Source organism: Marmota flaviventris, chromosome 7 (genome assembly GCF_047511675.1).
Source record: "Marmota flaviventris isolate mMarFla1 chromosome 7, mMarFla1.hap1, whole genome shotgun sequence".
Classification (NCBI taxonomy): Eukaryota; Metazoa; Chordata; class Mammalia; order Rodentia; family Sciuridae; genus Marmota; species Marmota flaviventris.
The window spans coordinates 138,135,497-138,158,578 of NC_092504.1; the positions used below are offsets into that span (position 1 = coordinate 138,135,497).

At 37.7% G+C, this 23,082-nt stretch overlaps 1 protein-coding gene across 2 annotated transcripts in view; it reads right to left on the minus strand.

Annotated features, from left to right (window-relative positions):
• Window positions 1–23,082, minus strand: part of Intu (inturned planar cell polarity protein) — an 85,900-nt gene that overhangs the window by 16,635 nt on the left and 46,183 nt on the right. For both annotated transcript variants that reach the window (XM_027926656.2, XM_071614692.1), the window contains exons 7-9: window positions 17,445–17,522; window positions 14,083–14,272; window positions 5,467–5,520 (exon numbers count right to left, since the gene is read on the minus strand). In XM_027926656.2, coding sequence (XP_027782457.2) covers window positions 5,467–5,520; window positions 14,083–14,272; window positions 17,445–17,522 — 322 coding nt within the window. The remainder of the gene's footprint in view (window positions 1–5,466; window positions 5,521–14,082; window positions 14,273–17,444; window positions 17,523–23,082) is intronic.

Sequence of the window (23,082 nt, forward strand, 5' to 3'; positions counted from 1 at the left end):
TCAGCAAAAGTGAGGCACTAAGCAACTCAGTGGGACCCTGTCTCTAGATAAAATACAAAATAGGGCTGGGGATGTGGCTTAGTAGTTGAGTGCTCCTGAGTTCAACGGCCGGTACCAAATAAATAAATAAATAAATACTGATTAGGACCAGCATATAAAATTTGTTTATCCCATTTGAGATTTCTTAAAACCAATCTGTTAGGACAAAAATCTTTTATTATACATCATCTAAAATATCCAGTATTACCATATACTATTTTTGGAAACACAAATTGGTACAACCAATTTGTGGGCAACTGAGTTGACATGTAAAATAAAATTTAAATACACATACTCTTTGAGTGATTCCATTTCTAGAAAGTACAGAAATATTTAAATAAGAGAATCAAGACTTTTACATAAAAGTTAATAACAGAATTATTTGGAACATGGAAAAGTAAGAGATGATGTGGAATTCATTAATGGAGGAATGATTAGATTTAAATTAGATATGTAAAGTCATAGACTATCATATAGATAGTTTAAAAATAAGGCTGATTTATATAAACAAGCACAAGAATTTTTAGAATATCTTCCTCAGCAAAGAATGCAGAATATAATATTCACTAGATCCAATTTTCATTAAATATAGCATCCCCTCTTCAACTATAAACATGTATATATGTATACACACGTTGGTTTATGCATGTAAATGTATATGTATAGAAAAAGGTCTTGTATCCCATTCCTTGGCATAAACCCAAAGGACTTAAAATCAGCATACTGTAGTGACGCGGCCACATCAATGTAGCAGCTCAATTCATAATAGCTAAGCTATGGAACCAACTTAGGTGCCCTTTGACAGATGAATGGATAAACAAACTGTGGTATTTATACACAATGGAATATTCTCAGCCATAAAGAAGAATGAAATTCTGGCATGTGTTGATAAATGGATGGAACTGGAGACTATCATGTTAAGTGAAACAAGCCAATCCCAAAAAACTCAAGACTGAATATTCTAATATGTGAACGCTAATTCACAATAGGTCAGCTGAGGTTGGGGTGGGGGAGTAGAGGTTCACCAGATTGGATGGGGGAAGTGGGAGGAAGGAGAATGGGTTGGGAATAGGAAAGACAGAAGAATGAATCGGACATAACTTTCTTACGTTCATATATGAATACATGACCAGTGTAATTCCACATCATATACAACCACAAAAATGGGAAGTTATACGCCATGTGTGAATGATATGTCAAAATACAATCTACTGTCATATAAAATTAAAAAGAATTTCAAAAAAAGGTCTAGAAGAACACATTCTAAACTATCAGAGCAGTTATAGTTGGGAATGGAAATGGGGGAGAAGGATATGGGAGGACTTCTGCTTTTAATAACATCTTCACCCAATTTCTGTTTTTGACTTTTATAATTAATTAACCTAAAGAAAATGAAAAACTGGAAATAAATGAAATATGCTTCAACTGGGGAATTGTGATATATCCATATAATGGAATACTACTCAGCAATAAAAAGGACTAAACTTTCTCATACATACAACATAGATGAATCTCAAACTCCTTATGCTAAGAGAAAGAGGTTAGACAAAAATTACATACTACAGATTCAACTTATGTGACATCCTGAAAAAGTAAAATCATGGGAAGAGAAAACAGACTAGTGGTTGCAAGTGACAGAAGGTAGAAAGAGGATTTGACTATAAAGGGGAAGAAGAATTCACTAAGTATAAACTGAACCTTAATAAAAAAATTTTTTTAAACTGAAGAACACAAATTAAAAAAATATGATACAATTTTAAACAAACTTCACAAAAAGTTTAGGATAGATTCTCCCTTTTCATTTTTTATATTAAGGTAAAATTCACTGTGAACCCTTGTGTGAGTTGTAACAAATGCATACAGTTGCTTAAGTGCCACCACAATGAAGACAAGAAGAGTCCATTAATGCATCCCCCACCCCAGTGGTTTTTCTAAGTGGTATCCAATGCCGGATATAACACAATCTATCTGTCCATTCACCTGTTGATAGACATTCGGATTATTTCTAGTTTTTGGTTATCACAAACAAAGCTGCCATGAAGAGTTATGTGTAGGCTTCTGCAATACATATTGTGGACACTGGTGACTTGAACCATGGTCTCTGATTCCCTCATGGCTGCATTTACACTGGGAGCTGCCTGTCCAAAAGTGCAGGTTCAGATGCCCCAGTTGTTATAGTAACAGTAGCCACAGCAGGCTAAGTGCAAAGGTGCAGCTCTGACAGTTGGAACCTTGGATTCAGACACCAACTCCCAGGAAGATTGAGAATTCTAGAAATAACAAGATGACCTCGATGTCTTGTAAGTTTTGCTGTATCCTTCAGGCTGCCTGCTCTGCTAAAACTTCCTCACAAAAAACATTCTGATGACAAACCTATATAATAAACGTGCTGAGCTGGCTCTGGTGTTAGTCAAGCTTCACTAGGGCTCGGCTTTCCCACTATGGCCCAGCTTTTTCTCTATATGCGAGTGTTTGGCTTTTCTTCATCCCCTCCTGGCCCCTCCAGTTTCTGAAATGATGTCGTGCTGGTCCACAGCAACATATGCTTTTATTTATCTTGGGTAAACAGATGTGAATAGGATGGCTGAATCTTATGAGGTATATATTTGGATTAAAGAAAAACTTCCACACAGTTTTCCAAAGTAGTCGTACCGTTTTACATTCTCATTTTGTTATTTTTTCCTTTATTGATTGTGTTTTTGATCTTATACCCCAGGTATCCCAATAAATCCTTTTCTAACCATAGAAAATACTGTTAGCTCCACTCTCATTAAAATGATGTTCTACAGAGATAGATTCTAAATTAAACCTATTGGTTGTAAGTTTTAAAAACTGATATTTTAACACTTTAGATCTAAACTGTTCCTAATAATTATTCTCCATCTAAACATTCTCCAACAGTGAAAAAAATTACAACCTTGGTTGAATTTCCATTCTTAGAAACAAAACTCCCTTCCACTTGCTCAGGATCTTAATGAGGGATTCAGCCTCCTATTCAAGCTAACATTCCTTCCCCACTCTCACTAGCAATCTTCTTGGGGATGATCCAACCCTAAGGCCTTCTATTTCCTCACTTTCTAGTTACTTTATTTATTTATTTATTTGTGTGTGTGTGTGTGTGTGTGTGTGTGTGTGTTTACAGTGCTGGGGACTGAACCCAGGGCCTTGCTCATGCTAGGCAAGTTCTATCATGAACTACACATTCTCTGCTCCCTGCACTTTTAAAATTTTGTTTTGAGACAGGGTCTCTCTAAATTACTAAGCCTTGATCCTCCTGCCTCAGCCTCCTAAGTAGGCGAAATTACAGGTGTGCACCATTGTACCTGACTCCTGTTCTTTTTAAAAGAATACTTATACTGAAATTTTAATGGATACAAAAAGAGAATGTTGTCCTGTCATCAACCCACTTTGACTATGACCAGTACCTAGCTCATCTTGTTTCATCTATGTCCCTCTCTTTTTCCTCCTTCTGTTAAATTATTTCTAAACCAATACCAGATATATCATTTCATCTGCAATACTTCCGAATGTATCTCTAAAACAGAAGGAATTTAAAATATAAACATTATACCATTATCATATCTCAAGAATTATTCTCATCTAACATTCGTCATTAGATTTATGTTTCCTTGATTATCTTAAAAATGTTTTTAGTGGGCTGGGGATGTGGCTCAAGTGGTAGCGCACTCGCCTGGCATGCGTGGGGCACTGGGTTCGATCCTCAACACCACATAAAAATAAAGATGTTGTGTTTGCCTAAAACTAAAAAAAATAAATAAATAACTAAATATTTTTTAAAAATGTTTTTTAAGGGGCTGGGGATGTGGCTCAAGCGGTGGCGCGCTTGCCTGGCATGCGTGCAGCCCGGGTTCGATCCTCAGCACCACATACAAACAAAGATGTTGTGTCCGCCGAAAACTAAAAAATAAATATTAAAAAAAAAAAAAGTTTTTTAAAAGTTCACTTAAATCATGATCCAAGAAAGGCCATATGCTGTCCTGGTTGACATGCTTAAGTCTTTCATAACTGACACAGAGCTTTCTCTCTCAAGTTTTCCCCTCTCCCCTTGCCTCACTCACACTTTTCTGGTTTATTTGTTGAAGACACAGTCCTATGTTTCCAGGTCTGAATTTTGCTGACTGTAACCTCCCTTACCTCAATAGGGTCATTAACATGTTCCATTTTAATGACATTTCCTGTAATTGGTAGTTAGGTACTGAGGCCTCATGGATGGTTTGTGTCCTTCCATCAGCAACCAGGTACTCTCTGGCTGTCTTTCTTTCTGTGATATTAACAGCTACTGATGACCATTTCTAGATCATTAGATGACTGAGGGACTACACAATGGCAATATTCCAATTCTGTCATTCTTTCTGAACATGTTGTTAGGTGGACTCGTTCCATGAGAAACTCCCCTTCATCTTTATTTGGTATTTTGATATACAGTTCAGAGAGGAAAGGCAGAATAAATACTTGATTCTTCTTCATTTACTAGTTTTCAGAAAAACGAGTTCATTCCCTAGCATTTTCCAAAGTTAATCAATAAGTTCCTATTTTTCCTCATGTATCATTATGAACTCTGGGATTTAAACATATCAGATCTATTCTAATCGATTGCAGTTACTAACCTTCTGCAGGCTCAAGGGAGAGCCCCTCTGAGGTGGTTTCTGACAATTCTAGCCCCATCATATATATATCCCCAGTAATTTTTTAAAGCACTCCGGATTTTTTTATAAGTTATGATATTCTCAGACTTATATATATTTTCAGCCCCAAATCTGAAATGAGCCATTTTTCTGAGGAATCTGGTTCCTTTTGATGAGAAATATCATTTATACACCATGGCCTGGGTAGTGATACTATTGCTAAAATGGTCACTGTTTCTTGTCCTTTCCATTGGACAGAGCAAGGAAATATACTTTTTCAAAGATTACAAACAACATTCTGACAATTCCAAGTTGAATTTAGAAATAAAAGACTCTCACTTAAGTTGATCAATGTGACATCTACATTTCCTTTCCTCAAGAAGACTCATTCTTTGTTTTTCATTTTTTTATATTTCTTTTAGTTGTCAATAGAATTTTATTTTTATTTATTTATATGTGGAGCTAAGAATTGAACCCAGTTCCTCACACATGCCTGGCAAGCATTCTACCACTGAGCCCCAACCCCAACCCAAGAAGCCTCATTCTTAAGAACACCCATTGTTATTAGTCATTTTTAATGTCATATTACATATTATGTAACAAATATTTTCCATTGAGTAGAAAAACCTTAAGGCAAACAAAACAGGTTTTGCCAGTGTCAAAAAAGGCATAATGTTGTGTTTTTCAAGATTATTACAAAAGTCCACTTGGTAAATACTTAGAATACTGACTGATTTACATAATAAGAATTAATATTGACCCTTTCCCCTCCTCCTCTTACCAGTTCTGCAAAATCTGCGGCCTCCAGGTCACTTAATGCTGTGTCTAGTTCCATCTATGTTTAAAAAAAAAAAAAAAAAAAGAGTAATAAACATTTGATTCCTATTAGTTACTTGTTTCCTTTGCTGTGGTGGACACATAAAAAGTGCTTAATTATTACTTGAAGAATTGAGTAAGGCTCTGTATGCTTTGTTTACTTAAGAAATGTCTCAAAATGGAACATCTTATTTTTAAATTTTCTAACTACAATGACATTAATTTATTTAACGTATGAGCCTTTTTCAAGTAAATCTTTTTTTAAAATATTATTTTATAGTTGTCAATGGACCTTTATTTATTCATTTTTTTAAATTTACACGCAGTGCTGAGAATAGAACCCAGCCTCCCACATGCTAGGCAAGCACTCTGCCACTGAGCCACAATCCTAGCCCCTCAAGTAAATCGTAATTATTAAGATGTAATAATATAAAAATTTATGAGGTAAAAAAAATCTTTCCAGTTTTAACTCAGAAACAGTTTAATCCATTAAATTTCTTGAAGAAAAATGAGAATGATAATCAATATTAATGCAGCCAACCTATTTCTGTTTTTCAATTTCCTGTATATTTCTCAACAGTGGTATTCTTGGAAAATGCCAACATTTTTCCCTCTTTCTGGTATACAATGTTTTGAATAAAAGGATTGTCAATCTTTATTCATAGATTAAAACATGAAGGCAAGAGTACCCCTGGAATCTGGCACAGTACTGAATACCCTACTGAGTTATTAGAAATAAATCTTTTGCATAGATTTGGCTTTTGTTTCTACAGAAATTAACTGAACTTTGCCCTAAAGCATTCAGAGTTTAAAAACAGAGCATGTTTGACCTGTAGTTCAGTCTGTAATGTATCTGTGTGTGTATATGTACAAACTGAAAAGATAAGGCAATCGAAGTTTGCAGTATACAAACTGTACGTGAATAAGAATGTTTTCTTTCTTTCTTTTCTTTTTTTTTTAAAGGCTGAGACATTCTCTGCAGGACTGTTTCACACACCATGTCCTACTGAGATGACAAAAGCCTTTGAAACATTGGTCACAGCTTTCAATGCATTTCACACAGTAATGACCTATTACTCATTTGTGACCTACATTTTCTGCATCTAGCAAATGCTTTTTTTTTAGGCTATAGTCTTATTTTGTGGAAAAACTATAGGACAAAGAAATTACAGATTTGTAATTTTTGACCTGAGCAACTGTTTAATGAGTTACCATTCCTGCTGCTGAATTCTGCAGGCTAATACACAGGATTATCATAACTGCTTCTTCATTATCATGAGAACAAGTAAAACACCTATTCTTTTAGCTATTCCAGTGTGTTCTAGGAAAACATATTTAAAAAGAGAGTACCTAACAAATGAGTATATTCTCAAATGCTTGAAAAGTAAAACTAAATGAGCTTCATCATATACTAAACTCAAAACAAATAAATTATATCCAAGTAAAAATAACTATTCACACTGAAATCTGATGGGCACAAGTTACCTCATACACGTTTTTAACCAGAGTACTTCAAGACATTAAATTCCTTAGTATTTTCCTTTAGAAGATACATAGTCAATACAATACTACTCAAGACAGGAAAAAAAAGTCTCAAAGAGAAAAAGTATATAAGTTCTTTCCGTTTTCTGGTAAAAAAAAAAAAAAAAAAAATCCTTGTGGACTTTTGGTTTCTGGTTACACACATAAAGAGCCTGAAACTACCACTCTGTCATGACAAGTAATTTTTGACGTGAGAAACTGTTTAATGAGTTGCCATTTCTGCTGCTGAACTCTGTAGGCTAATAGACAGGATTAAAGCAGAACAAGGTCAATAACTTGTCTCTGTGAGAGAAGGAAGAAGACAGAGAATGCCGCCCCAGGGCTGGGGAGATGGGAATTCAGCGGCTCATCACTTTCCAGAACAGACTCAGAAGCAGGAAGTGCCAAAAGGCCCAGTGCCAGGACAGGAAAACCTGGACCATGGCCAACGGCCGGAGGCTCCATGTGGGCAAGTCCGAGACTCAGAAACTCCAGCAGGACTCAGTCTTCGGGGACCTGCAGGCTTGTGAGTTTTTCATCAGGAGTAAATATTGGGGGAAAAAAGTCCTCTCGTGCTTCTAGCAGGAGGAGGAGGAAAGAAACACTCCAGAATACTCCAGAACACTCTACTCTTCTTAACAAAGCCTGTCCTCCAGAGAAGATAGTTAATACACCTTAACCTTCTGGGATGTCATCAGACCTTCAGGAAAGTTAACTGACCTTCAGGAAAAGATATCCAACTGCAGTCAGCAATAGCCTTCCACATTGGAGAAGAAAAAACCTGTAACCTTATACGTGGGAAAAGAGAAATACCCAATTCAAGCTCATTCTAGCCGTCCTGTCCCACCTAATTGGGAGAAAAAAGAAACATTTGTGAAGCTCACAATCCAAAGGCTGTTGGCACAAAAGCCTACCAAAAAACAGAATACAAAATGAGAACAAAAAAACAGGGCAGTAAATAGAAAGTAGTAACAAATATGGTGCTCATTAATCCACTAGACTGATAATCACACAGGGTTCAAAGAGGAATTCTCAAGAGAAGCTTACAAAAATTATTTTTTCCAGAGCTCCACACATACTTTGCAAGCACCACTGAGTTATATCTCCAGCTCTCAGGAGCTTGAACTAAATGATAATGGTATCATGATTTATCAAAATTTGTGTGATGTACCAAAAACAGTGCTCAGGGGAAATCTTTTATATCAACAATCTAAATTAAGAGACTAGAAAAAAGAAGAGCAAATTAAATACACACACAAAAAGCAGAAGTAATAAAAAGAGCAGAAAGCAATGACACAGAAAACAGGAAAGTAAGAGAGAAAGATCAATGGAAACCAAAGCTGGCTCTTTGAAAAGATCAATGACATCATTAAGCGTCTAGTCAGGCTAGCAAAGGGGAGGAAATGACAAATTAACAATATCCAAACTCAAGAAGAGGATATCACTACTAATCCCAGGGACACTAAGGAGATAAGAAAAGATACTATGAACAACTGTATGCTCACAAATTTGATAACCTAAATGAAATGGACAACTCCTAGAAAGACACAATCTGCCAAAACTCACACAAGAAGACACTCTAAATAGGTCTATATATTAAAGAAACTGAATCAATAATTAATCAATTTGCAAAGCCAGAATGTTCCAGGCCCAGAAAGTACCAGGCACAGATGGGTTTGCTGGTGAATTCTACCAAACATTGAAGGAAGAAATTATACCAATTCTCTATAGACACTTTAAGAAGATAGAAGCAGGAAGACAGAAGAAGAAATATTTTCTAGCTCTTTCTATGAGGTCAGCATTACCCTAAATACCAAAAGCATATGAAGGTATATAGAAAAGTATAGACTATCCCTAATTAATATAGATGAAAACCCCTCTACAAAATTTAGTAAGTATAATCCAAGAACATATAAAAAGAATTATACCACACAACTAAGTGGGATTTAACCCAGGGATGCAAGGCTAGTTCAACATAAGAATAATCACATCAATAGGCTGAAAAAGAAAAGTCACACGACTGTATCAACATATACAGTAAAAAAAAAAAGAGAGAGAGAGAAAAAGAAAAAAAATCTGACAAATTCTAACTTCCATTCATGGTAATAATTTTAAAAATCCTCTCAGAAAATTAGGAAAAGGGGGATTTCTTTAACTATCAAAACCCTACAGCTAACATCATGCTAAAGGGTGAGAAATAAGACATTTCCTCATTCAGATCAGGAATAAGGCAATGATGCTCCCCATCACCACTCCTGTTCAACATCACATCACAAGTTCAAAAACAAAAGGCATACAGATTGGGAAGGAAGGAGTAAAACGAACTTTCTTCACAGATAACATGATCTTCCTGTGTAGAAAACCTGAAAGAAATGACCAAGCCTGGGGAAAAAAAAAAATCCTGGAGCCCATGAGTGATCACAGAAAAGGTTACGGGATCAAAGGTCGATATACACAATCAGCTGCCTTCCTGTAGAATTTGTTAGTAAAGACATACTACTCTTTCATTAGCACCCTCCCAAAATGAATTACTTAGAAATCTGATAAAATATGTACAAGATCTATATGAGGAAAATTATAATACTTGATGAACAAAATCAAAAAAGAACAAAATAAATTGAGAGAGAGTCCATAGACAGGAAGGCTCAATATTGTTGAGCATCATTTCTTTCCTACTTGATCTATAGATTCTATACTGTCTCAACAAAAATACCAGCAAGTTATTTTGTGGAAACTGACGAAATGATTCTAAAGTTTTTATGGAGAAGCAAAAGACCCAGAATAGCTAACACAACAGTGAAGGAGAACGAAGTCAGAGGGACTGGCACTCCTTTCTTCAAGACTTGCCACAAAGCTATGGTCATCAAGACCGTTTGCCAATAGAAAAATACATCAATGGAACAGAACAAAGATCCCACAACAGATCCACATGAATATAATCAACTAATCTTTAACAAAGGAGCAAAGACAAGACAATGGAGCAAAGACAGTTGACAGTCTTCAACAAATGTTGCTCAAACAACCAGACATGCACATGAAAAAGAAAAGAATCTGGACAAGACTTAATCTGGAGACCCTTCACCAAAGTTAACTCCTAAGTGGATCACAATATAATATGTAAAGCAATAAAACTCCTAAAAGATAAAATGGGAGGAAAACTTACCTTGGGTATAGCAATGATTTTTTTAGATACAACAACAAAGGTATTATTGACTAAAAAATAATTGACAAGCCACACTTCATTAAAATTAAGAGTTCTTACTCTGCTAAATACATCGCCAAGAGAATCACAAGATGAGACATAGACCTAGAGAAAATATTTGCAAAAGATGCATTTAATAAAGGACTGTTATCCAAAGTATAACATAGAACTCTGCAAACTCCATAAGAACACACACAAACCCACCAAAAAATGGGCCAAAGACCTCAACAAATACCTGACCAAACAAGACGTGCAGATGGCAATTAAGTATATGAAAATATGCTCCCCATCATAAGTCATTAGAGAAATATAAATCAAGACAATAAGATGTCGCTGCACACCCAAAACAATGGCCAAAATCCAGAAGCTGACAACACCACATTCTGGAGAGGATGCAGAACGGGGACCCTTCCCTGTGGCCGGCAGGAATGCACATGGCACAACCACTTTAGAAGACAGTTAGTCACTGCCTTAAAAAACTAATATACTCTTTTTTAAAAAAAACATTTTGTTTTAATTGTATTTAGACACAATACCTTTATTTTATTTTTATGTGGTGCCGAAGATCAAACTCAGTACCCTGCACATGCTAGGCAAGCACTCTACCGCTGAGCCACAACCCCAGCCCTAAAACTAATATACTCCTAAAACTATTTGATCCAGTAGTTAAGCTCTTCGGCATTTACCCAGAAAGAACTGAAAACTCATGTCCACACCAAAACCTATACAAGAATGTTTATACTTGAAAGTAACCAAGATGTCCTTCAGTAAGTAAAAGGATAAATAAACTGTGATACATCTAAAGAAAGGAATATTATTCAACACTAAAAAGAAATGACCTATCAAGCCATGAAAAGATGAGGAGGAGCCTTAAATGCATCATACCAAGTGAAAGAAGCCAATCTGAAAAGGCTGTGTGCTACATGATTCCAACTGTATGACATTTTTAAAAATACAAAACTATGGAGATATCAAAAGGTCACTTGTTGCCAAGGTTTAGAGGAATGGAAGGATGAAAGAGAGGGATAAGTACAGCACAGAGAAATTTCAGGGCAGCGAAACTACTCTTTTGTGATGGCAAGGGTGGATACATGCCACTATACATGTATCCAAACCCACACAAGGTACCCCGCCAAGAGTGAACCCTAATTTGAGCTGTGCATTTTGGTGATTATGATGTGTCAATGTAGGTTCAATAGTAACAATTTTTTGATGGGGTATCAAGGATTAAACCCATGGTGCTCTACCTGGGTTCAATCCTTGATATCCCCTCAAAAATTGTTACTAAAAAAGGGGGCTCTGATCTATACTCCCAGAGCCCCCTGTTTTTGTTATGGTAATTTTTATACCTTTATTTTATTTATTTTTATATGGTGCTGAGGATCAAACCCACTGCCTCACACATGCTAGGCAAGTGCTCTGCCCCTGAGCCACAACCAAAGCTGCCTCTCCCCACACCTCCAGCCCCAGGCCCTTTTTGACCTGTATTTTGAGAAAGTCTTGCTAAGCTGCTGAGGCTGGCCTTGAATTTGTGATCCTACTGCCTCAGCTTCCTGAGAGGCGGGGATCACAGGTGTGCACGACCATGTCTGGTTGGTCATAATGATTTCTATCATGTGGTGAGAGATGCTGACGATGGGGAGACATGGGGTGTGTGGTAGCAGGTATGCATAGAAAATTTCTCTCTCTGAATTTTTCTACAAACCTAAAACTAACCTAAAATGTAGACACACACACACACACACATACAATCACACACACACACAAAAATAACCTTCACAGGTTATTATGTCCTTCAAACTTTACATTAATTAAAGAAATCCTAAAACAACTTTAGCAAAAATATCTATCCCTCTTTCCAAATTATGATTATGATTATTATAGCACTGGGGATTGAACTCAGAGGGCACTCAACCACTGAGTCACATACCCTGCCCTATTTTGTATTTTATTTAGAGACAGGATCTCAATGAGTTGCTTAGTGCTTCGCTTTTGCTGAGGCTGGCTCTGAACCCATGATCCTCTTGCCTCAGCCTTCCAAATCGCTGGGATTACAGGTGTGCACCACCGTGCCCAGCTCCAAAAGTATTATTCTTAATTCTCTTAACCAGACTACAAAATATAGAAAATATCTAAGCTCTAAGTCTAGTGTTTCCTGTGTACTAGTCTCAACTACTTTGCTTGACTGCAAACTAGAGCTTTTTCTGGATTCCAAAAGACATAGCTTAATTCTGAGCACTGGGCACAATGAAGACTGACTTCCACAGTCTTAGTACTGCTAAGTACTAAGATTTAACAAGAATAAAAACTATCAAAGCTTTGGGGAGATAAACAACAGTTACAATTTGAGGCAATAAATTAAAAAATACATACCAGAATTTGCACAGTGATTTATAAGTTTGGTACTCTTTTAGGTTAAAACTTTAGAAAAGAAAGTAAGTCTCCTAATCATATGCATTCTAAACTAAGAAAAAAAATCCAGTAAAAAAGAAATCTGAACATAAAAGGACTTATATTTTATAAAACAGACTACATTTTAAAATGTCTGAAGTATCTTAGAGGGAGATAATACTTAATGACTCGAAACCACAAATTAAAAAAAAAAAAATGCCCCTTCCTGAAACCATTAAGTACCTTTACTATCACAAAAAGAAGAGGCAACATATTTTGACCAAAGAGGTTTCTTTAATGAAGAGACTCTGAGATGGGGCAAGGCGCGGGGTAGCTCCACCCAGAACGGCAGGCTGCTTGAGTTGGTATGTTCTGACTCAAGAGGTGGGCCTGTACTTTTCCAAGGCAGAGACCCTCTGAAGGCAGGGTCTTCCTACCTTAAAGGCAACATTATTTAGTAACTTCTTTTTTGGTTGAACACTTACATTTTCTTATGAAAACACTGGTGAGGTTCATTTCTGTATTTTACACTTTTTGGGTTTTAGATGATTAGAAAAATGGTAACTTTGGCTGGAGACAGCAGAGGAGGCACCATGAGGCAGGTGACAGATTAGAACAAAATAAAAATAAACAGGAAGTGAAGTTTCTTTAAAACTTGCTTTAGGGGCTGGGGCTGGGGCTCAGTGGTAGAGCGCTTGCCTAGTATATGTGAGGCACTGGGTTTCGATTCTCAGCACCACATATAAATAAATAAAGATCCACTGACAACTAAAAAATATTGTTTTTTCAGCTCCTTTCAAATAATAATTGTATAATAATATTTCCAAACCACAACTGCAGTGTGCCAGGCAAAATCCTAAGCCCTCACATGTAGTAACTTACAGCTCCTTTATGAAGTACATACTATTATTTTTCCTATTTTATAGATGAGAAGCTGAGCAAGGAGATTCATATATCAACTGAAAAAATTATTCAACTATCTAGAAGGCATTTCTTTAGTCACATGTTCTAGTTTCATGAAGAATAGAATCATGAATTAGATTTTTCTCCTATAACATAACCCTAGGTTTCTCTACAGGCAGAGAAATGGCTATAAGACGGTGCCCCTTTAAATACTAACAGAGATGCTGTAACTAGACATATGGTGATCTGCACTGATGAACGCCTCTGAAATGATCTTGTCAATAATTCAATAGTACAGTTAATCTGGGTGTACAGACAATGTCATCTACAACTAATGTCACCCTGATAATATTTAACCATCATGGGACAATCCAAAGGCAAAACACATTTGTTCATGTAAAGAAAGATCTTGCTGGGCGGTGGTATAGCTCAGTGGTAGAGTCACGCTTAGCATGCATAAGACTCCTGGGTTCAACCCCACCACAAAAACACAAAATAATTTTTAAAACGAGCGATTTTGTTATTTTTAGCGGACTGACTCTTATTTTTGACACCTAACGCTACCTTGATTTCCTGTGGAAGTGTGAGCCACCGAACTCCAGGGAGGCTGTCTAAAAGCGCTGCACTGGAAGCTTCGTACTGCCAAGCACTGGGACTGGCACAGGGAGGGGGGCTGGCAGGCTGCAGCGCTCTTTGAAAGAACAAGGTGAAGAAATGATCCAAACGAGGAGCATTCTCAACCTGGCCAAAGGACCTGAAGGAATAAGGGCTGAAGTTAGGACAGCACAGGGAAACCGGCTTTGGGTTTTGTTTGTTTTTTGTAGAAAATGTAAGTTGCATTTACCTTTGACTATTTCTCAACCATTTATCACTCCTGCTATCTTTGAGGCAAAATGTAATAAAGAGATTCCGACCTTTGTAATAGTGGAGACTTGGCTTTGCAACTTACCTCTGCTCTTACTAAACAGCTCTCATGGGACAAATCACCTAACCTCTCTCTGAATTTTGGCTTCCAACTCTGTGAAAAACGGGTTAATATAATTGAAGTCACTATAAACTACCTAGTACATAACATGCCTAAGTTTTTAATATGCTTATTACTAACTAGTGTAGCATGCAGTAAGTGAAAATACGGAACATAAATTATTCCTTTTCCTCTCCATTACTGAGGCATAATTACTGGAGGAGGGAGAAAGAAAGAGAGAATACTTGGTTTTAGCTATTTAAAAGTAACACAACACTAACTGCAACCATTTATTGGAACAGCTACTAGCTCACACATAACTGGTACCTGGGACATTAACATGACAAAATAACATTCACTCCAGATATGGGCACACACCTGGTGTACCTGTGATCCCAGTGGCTTGGAGGCTGAGGCAGCAGGATCACACAGCCAGCCTCAGCAACTAAGCATGGCAATAAACAACTTGGTAAGACCCTGACCCAAAACAAAAAGGGGTGGGGATGTGGCTCAGTAGTAAAGCACTTCTGGGTTCAAATCCCCAGTACAAAAGAAAAGAAAAGAACTTTCACTGATTCGTCCAGCAAATATCTGAGTGCCTTCATGTTCCGGCACCATCTCAATTCCGGAGGCACAGCAGTAACATCAAGACAAAAGACAAGGAGCTCCGGGGGCCCGTGATTCTAATGGAGAGAGAATGAATGAGCAGCCGGTGAAACCCCGCATACCTACACAGGACTATACAGAGAAGAGGCTGATGGGAATGGGGGTCAGGACTGCTTAGTTATTCTATTTCCTCATTTTTATTTTTAAGCCTGGGTCTCCCAACGTTGCCTAGGTTAGTCTTGTACTCTGGCTCAAGTGATCCTCCCATCTTAGCCTTCCAAGAAATAGGAACTACAAGTGTGTGCCATCATGCCTGGATACTTGGCTATTTTAGATAAAATGATTAAGGAAGAGTTTCTAAGCATGAGGCATTTATGCTGATATCCCAAGGAGGAAAGGGTATAAAAGCCCTAAGGCAGGGTAAGCTTTACCCCATAGTACAGGGTAGAGAGGGGTGTGGTTTGAGGTCTGATGTCAAACAGGTGGAGAGGCGCCGACAATAGTGTAGAAAGATAACTTTAACTGCTTTATGAAAATTAATTAAAGTGGCAAGAAATGAGGTAAGGACACTAGTCAGGCTACTGTAGTGTGACACAGCAGTGGCTGCGCAGGGCCACAGTGACGATGGAGAGGTTGGCTGGAATGGAGACATGCTTTGAGACACACCAAGATGGACTGGTTGGGAATGGTGGAGGAAAATGTTAGATCTTTAATTGGACCACAATAGTAACCTGTTAATACGTAAATCCGTTTTCTATGGCTTACAGGGAACTAAACAGCTCACAACTTTAAAAAGATAATTAGATCTCTGGACTTATAAAAATATTTTTGTAATTTTTCATGATGGGCCCTTAATATGTTCCATAATCAGAAAAAACTTTGTTATTAAAATATTATAAAATTTCTATTAACATCTTGGGTTCATATTGCTTTTTAGTTTTAAGAATTCAGTGAATCTTCACATTTAGTATATTGGTTTGTTCTTCAAATTCTCACTTGAACAAACAGAAACTAAATTTGCTCCCATCTTGGAAATACTTCCAAATCAATGAAAGCTAAACTTCAAGAGGAGATTCAGAGAAACTGAGTCCCTCTGCCCCCAACCTGATTCACTGGAAATTTTCAGAGCAACTTCAGTTGACTGTTTCATGTATTAAAAGTCATTGCAGAAACTTAAACTTTGATAGTCTCTCATTTTATGGGTGCAAAAAGCTTTGCTGTACATGGCGTAATACAGCAGTTTGCTTCTCTAGTGCAAATTTAAGGAGGTAGTTCATAACTACACTCTTACTCTTCACTAGTTAAACATTTTTGGATTAGTGAAAGGTAAAAGCATTATGTATAGATGCCTGCTTTTTGTAGCTCACTCATGCAGGCAAGTAATCAGGTGGGGAGGAATGTGCTGACCTCTTCTAGGCTCCTCCAGTAAAACACTGCAAACTAGACAGATAGTTTTGCCAGATGACATCATCACAGAAAATTCTCCATGATGCTTTGAGAACAGTTAACAATAAAGATCCACCATAGAGCAGAACACCATGGTTTGGAAAAATGTTTGGATTTTTATGCTGATACGCTCTCAAGGCTTTGGAAGCAAAACTATCATTTTATCCCTTAGAAGTACGAAACGTAGAAAAATCCCACTAAGAAAAAAATCCATTTTACATCCATGATTTTGCATTCTTGAATGTTGAATAGTTATCTCAAATTTCCATCTTCAAATCAAGAAATGTGCATCGCATTAAAGTGTAAGGCTAAAAAAGTGAGAAGCAGAAGGATATGTATAATACGGGCTCAATGTATAAAGAAAGAGCATATACATTCATATTGTGTAGAAAATATATAGAAAAATAACATGAAAATGTTCAGTGCCTTCTCTGTTGTATATTTTTTGTACCAGTGCATTTTGTAAGTAAAATGTTTTTTGAGAAAGAAACATTGTATTTTAGGACAGTGAATTGGACAATGGTCTTAAAGGAATAGAAAATACAAAACTTTATTTAGAGTCTTACTTTTCTCTGTATCTGTTATGGAGAAATCCTCTGACATTTGCCCCTACAGAAATAAACCGACTCACTAAGTTTTACAGTGATCACTATATAATATAGTATCACTAGTCCACTAAAAATTTCATTAACGTAATAACCCTCCCCCCAGAAAGGAAAAAAAGAAAAGGATCAAAAGAAAAACTGCCCAGCATTACAGAATAAAAACTAGTATAAAATGAGACAATTATAATATGGAAGAAGAGAGGAACCAAACAGGTAACTTCTCAAGCAAGAAATATTACTAAGGGCCAAAGGTGATACAGAATCATGTATTTAAAACTTGAGAGTCAGCTCAAAGAAGTACTTACCTATCTAAAGAACCATACATAAATGTTAAAGTTTGGGCAACATCTTCTATCATATTCCTTAGCTGAGGAAGAGGAACTCTAAAAAAGGCAAAACATATTTATTCATTTGTAATAATCAATGATAGATATCTAAAAGAAGCAGAAGACTTTTACATTTTATATGTAAGGTGTATGTCAACTATGAGCTGAACTGTGAAAAATGTTTGCTTACTACATTAGCAATCAATCACTCTGAGGTCTAGATTTGGGCTTCTAGTATGAATCAAAATGAACTTTTTATATCATCAGAATGTAAATTATTTAACCCTCTTTAGAGTTCAGTCTCTATATCTATGAAATGGGGCCAATAATTACTAAGTCCTTCTCAGGTTGATGTTGAGGATTAAATGAAACAATTAATGAATCAATGTAGTTAGCATAACACCTGGGGCAAGAGAAAGAAATGGAAAATTCTTGACACTTTCCAGTACTAACCAGATCTCAACTGAACCTCCGCCTTCCATGACAATGGAAGAAAGGAAATGACGAGTGGAGAAAGGAAAGAGAGCAGAAGAAAGAAATGCATTTACATTTTCTCACTGAAGGCTTGTAAGAATTCTACAAGGTAGGTCCCTCTATGTCAAAGGCAAACTGAGGTCCAGAAGGTCAAGAGCTTTTGCAAGGCCAGGCGGTGGGAAGCCTGCTGGAAGCACCCACCTTGGCTTCAAAGGTGTTCTCTGGGCCACCTCATGCTGTTTTCTTCAGGAGGTTCCTGCTGTTTGTTCACTGCAGCCCACCGACCACTGAAAGCTTTTTGTAGCTCACTCACACCGGCAAGTAATCAGGTGCCTGCCCTACATTCTGCAGGACAGCCCTTCTCTCAGAGAGAAGCACACAGGTGGTGGCTTTAAGGCAAGGAAGGGGGAACCACATGCATCACGCTGGGGATACAGAGACACTCAGGACACTGAAGCCTGCACGACATCTCTCAATCCTCTTTCCCAGTTTGACAAGTGAGAGTAATATCTATCTTTCACAGCTATCTAAACCAAAATAGACAAGAAAAAGAAGCTGGAACAGAGTGGATGGCGGGAGCATTAAAAGAGGGGTTAAGAGGCAGCTAGAGCTTATTTTTTAATTGAAGACCAGGATAGAGAATAAAGGGGATTTTTTAGTTAATTCTAATTTATCAAGCCTACTTTTCTAGGACAGAAAGACATAAACGTGTAGGGAAGATAACATCCTTCCACCTCCCTGAGTAATAAAGACCAAGAAATTGGCTAGGGCATACACCTATGGGACCTCAGCAGTAACAGTCCTTTTTTAAAAAAGCTCCAGGATAAAAATTTCTTGTGGAAACGTGTGCCTAATAGCAGATACCATCAGCATGCAGGTAAGTGCCTCTGCTCAGTTCCTTGGGTGGGCTATCGTTCCTCCCCACCTGCCCATGTGGCCTTCAGTTTATCATGGTGTTTTCTCTTTCCCCTATTTTGCCTTTTGGGCTACAACAAAAGTCTGAAAGACAAATGTCTTACTCTGTCTGACATCACATCATAAATTATCTTATTCTGGATGTTCTCCAAGTCTTATTAGTTCTTCATAATCCAACCTTCTGGCAAAGTGAAGTCTCTTAGCCCCAGGTCATTATAATCCCTTTTAAGGCAGCAAAACACACATTAGCTGTTTATAAGCACTGTCACCAGGATTCAAGATGTCACCAGGCTAGAGGAAGACTGTATTCCTAGTTGCTCCATGGCTCAGGATTCAAGTAGCGGGAGTACTGCTCCTTAGTGAGGTGGGCAAAAGAAGAATTTCACTAAAATTCAATATTGGACAATCATAGTGTCTTAGAGACTCAGAAATTTAGGTACATTAAACAAAGAAAAAGGAGATATTGGAGCCAAGCTGTTATGGCAGTGGCAGCTTTAGTGACACTGATTCATCACAGAGGGAGAGAGAGGAAACACAGATTTGGTACAGAAAATCCTGAGACAAGAAAAGAGGCCTGAACTTGGCCAATCCAGAGGCAACACGATGCACTATATGCTTTTTCCCAATGGCTGCGGGCAGCTGAGAAGGAGGCAGCTCGAGGCAGCCATACTGCAGCTTCTGAGAGCAGGCTATCAGGCAAACATGCAGACCGTCCCCACAAGTCCCTGCCATGTGGCCTAAAGTCTACCTACCAGACAGAAGTGAAACAGGCACAGAGAAGACTGTCCTCAGGGGGATTCAAGCCGAAAAGCGAAGGGGAACCCACTTAATTTCTCCTTTGAGTCTGGGGGTCACATAACAAGCTAAAGCGAGTGAGGAATCTGAACAGGCAGGTGTGAATACCTGCAGGGACCAAGCCTGGAGGGCTGTTTCCTGGGTAGCAGAATATGTGAAGGATTAGCTTCCTGACCTGTGAGCAGAATTCTTGGGAGGCTCCTGAGATCCAGACTTCTGATAGAGATGAGCAACTGCCAAGCCCTGGAAGTGTGCTGATCTCATCTCTTCAGAGCAGACATCACTTGATGAAGACCCTGAACCTGATTAGATCCATGCTAGGTCCTACCCACCAGTAAAAGTCTAATGGAGTAGCCCATGCTGAAGACAGAATCTCAGAGCTGGAAGACAGAGTGGCCAGCCTTGAACATTCAGACAGCATTAAAGAAAAGAAGGAACCATAATCAGAATATAAACTCCAAGACAACGTTATGAGACCAAATTTAAGACTCACTGAAATTGAGAAGGGCTTTGACATGCAGGATAATGGAATGGCTAACCTCTTCAGGAAAATAATAAAAGAGGGGCTGGGGCTGTATGTAGCTCAGTGGTAAAGCACTTGCCTCACATGTGTGAAGCACTGGGTTTGATCCTCAGCACAACATAAAAATAAATAAATAAAGGTATTGTGTCCAACTACAACTAAAAAATAAATATTAAAAAAAATTTTTAAAAATCATTTCTGATTTCTCCATACAAATTCAAAGGACTTGTGTTCCAAGTCCTGAAAGAAAGAAACTGACAACCAAGACTGCTATATCCAACAAAGTTATCTTTCAAAATCAAAGAAGAGGAGAAAACCTTCCAAGATTAGCAGAAACTAAAAGAATTCATAGTTATTAAACTGGCACTACAGAACTTACTTAAGAAATATTCCAACAGAAGAAACCAAAAACAAAACCCCAGAGGCCACAAATGAACAAATCTCATTTGAAGAGTAGCTAAGCAAATGAGAAACAGAACCACATTAAACATTAGACATAAGTCAAAATGGCACGAATTATTACACATCTCTCTTAATAACATTGAATGTAAGTGGTCTCAACTCTCCAACTAAAAGATATAGGCTGGGAATTAAAACACAAGACCTAACTATATGTTGTTTGCAAGAGCCACACCCTGAAGCAGGCAAAGACAGCCACAGGCTGAAAGTGAATAGATAGGAGGACATTATTAAAATGGCCATTTTACCCAAAGCAATATACAGATTCAATGCAATCTTCATCAAAATACCAATGACATTCTTCACAGAACTAGAAAACAGTTCTGAAATTCATTTGGAAGAATAAAAGACCCAAAATAGCCAAAGCAAATCTAAGCCAAAAAAGCAATACTGGAGGTACCATAATCTCTGACTTCAAATTATACTACAGAGCTATAGTAACAAAAACAGTATGTACTGGCCTAAAAACAGACATAGAGACCAACAGAACATAACTGAAGACCCACAGACAAACCCACACAGAGTCATCTGATCCTTGACAAAGGTGCCAAAAACATACAATGGAGAAAAGACAGACTTTTTTAACAAATGGTGCTAGGAAAACTGGTTATCCATATGTAGAAGAATGAAAATAGACCCTTTCCTATCACCCTGAACAAAAATCAACTCAAAATGGATCCCAGACCTAGGAATTAGAAACTATGCAGCTTCTAGGAGAAGACATAGGTTCAACACTCCAGCTTTTTTTTTGTTTGTTTGTTTTTATATATACCTTTATTTATTAATTTTTATGTGGTGCTGAGGATCGAACCCAGTGCCTCACACATGCTAGGCAAGTGCAAGTAACCACTGAGTTACAACCCCAGCCCAACACTCCAGCTTTTAGGCAAAAGCGATGACTTTCTCAACAGGACCCTGAAAGCTCAGTAAACAATGCCAAGAGTTAATGAGGGAAGGAGGGCATCCATTTAAAAAGCTTCTGTACAGCCAAGTAAACAATCAGGAACATGAAGAGAGAACCTATAGAATGGGAGAAAATCTTTGCTAGTTACTCTTCTGACCAGAAAATTAATATCTAGAGTATATAAAGAACTCAAAAAACGTTATATCAAAAAATCAAATAACCCAATTAATAAATGGGCAAACAAATTAAACAGACATTGCTCAAAAGAAGAAATACAAATGATCGACAAATATATGAAACAATGTTCAACATCATTAGCAATTAGGAAAATTCAAATCAAAACTACACTGAGGTTTCAACTACTTCACCTCACTCCCACCAGAATGACAGCCATCAAAAATACAAACAATAATAAACGTTGGGGAGGATATGGAGAAAAAGGAATACTTTCACACTGTTGGTGAGACTGTGAAGTACCACCACCACCATGGAAACCATTATGGAGGTTCCTCAAAAGGATAGGAATGGAACTACTGTGTGACCCAGCTCACTACTTCTTTATTTATCCTAGAGCATCAAGGTCATCCCACTGCAGTGACACATGCACTCCCATGTTTAGAGCAGCACAATTCACAACAGCCAAACTGTGGAACCAGCCTCGGTGAATATCGATAGAGGAATGGATCAAGAAAATGTGGTACTTACACACAATGGAGTTTTACTGAGCTCTAAGAAAAAGGAAATTATGTGATCTGCAGCAAAATGGATGTTAAGTGAAATAATTCAAACTCAGAAGGTCAAGGAAGGTATTTTTTCTCTCACAAATGGAAGCTAGAGAGGAAAAAGGAAAAGAAAGGGGGGGTGGGGGTCGATCTCATGAAAATCAAAGAGAGACGAGTAGGGGAAAGGGACCAAGGGGTGGGAGATGCAGAGACTGGGGAAAGCACTGGCAAGTGATACTGGCCAAGTTATACTGTTATAGTGTACACTACGTGCATGTACCAATACGTAACAAAAATCCCATCAGTATGTGCAACTATATACACCAAGAATAAAATGGGGAAATAAAAAAGTACTGTCATCTAGTGTGTATGTCAAAGTACTATTATCCTTTCCTGTTAAAGAAATTGAACTCCACATTTATGATACATTGTCTCTCTTTCTGTCCCAAACTAAAGTCACCTTCAAAACACAATCATTTTGAAATTGTTTACTGCAGCCAACTCTTGAGTTCCTACATATGATGGTAAAACAGACCATCAAGAAGTGAAGATCAATTCCTCTCCTTGAGTATGAGCTGGATTTAGTAAATTCTAACATATAGCATGTGGTGGAAATAACAGAGTGTCACTTCTAAGACTCAGCTATAAAGTATGACAGTCTACCCCCTTTTCTCTTTTGAACCACTTGCTTTGTGGGAAGCCTGCTGATGTGCTCTGAGGACACACAAGTAGCTCTATGCAGGGGTCCATATGGCAAGGAATTAAGGCCTCCTGACAGTGGCCATGGGTGACAGCCACCTCAGAAACAGATTCTCAGCTCCAGGT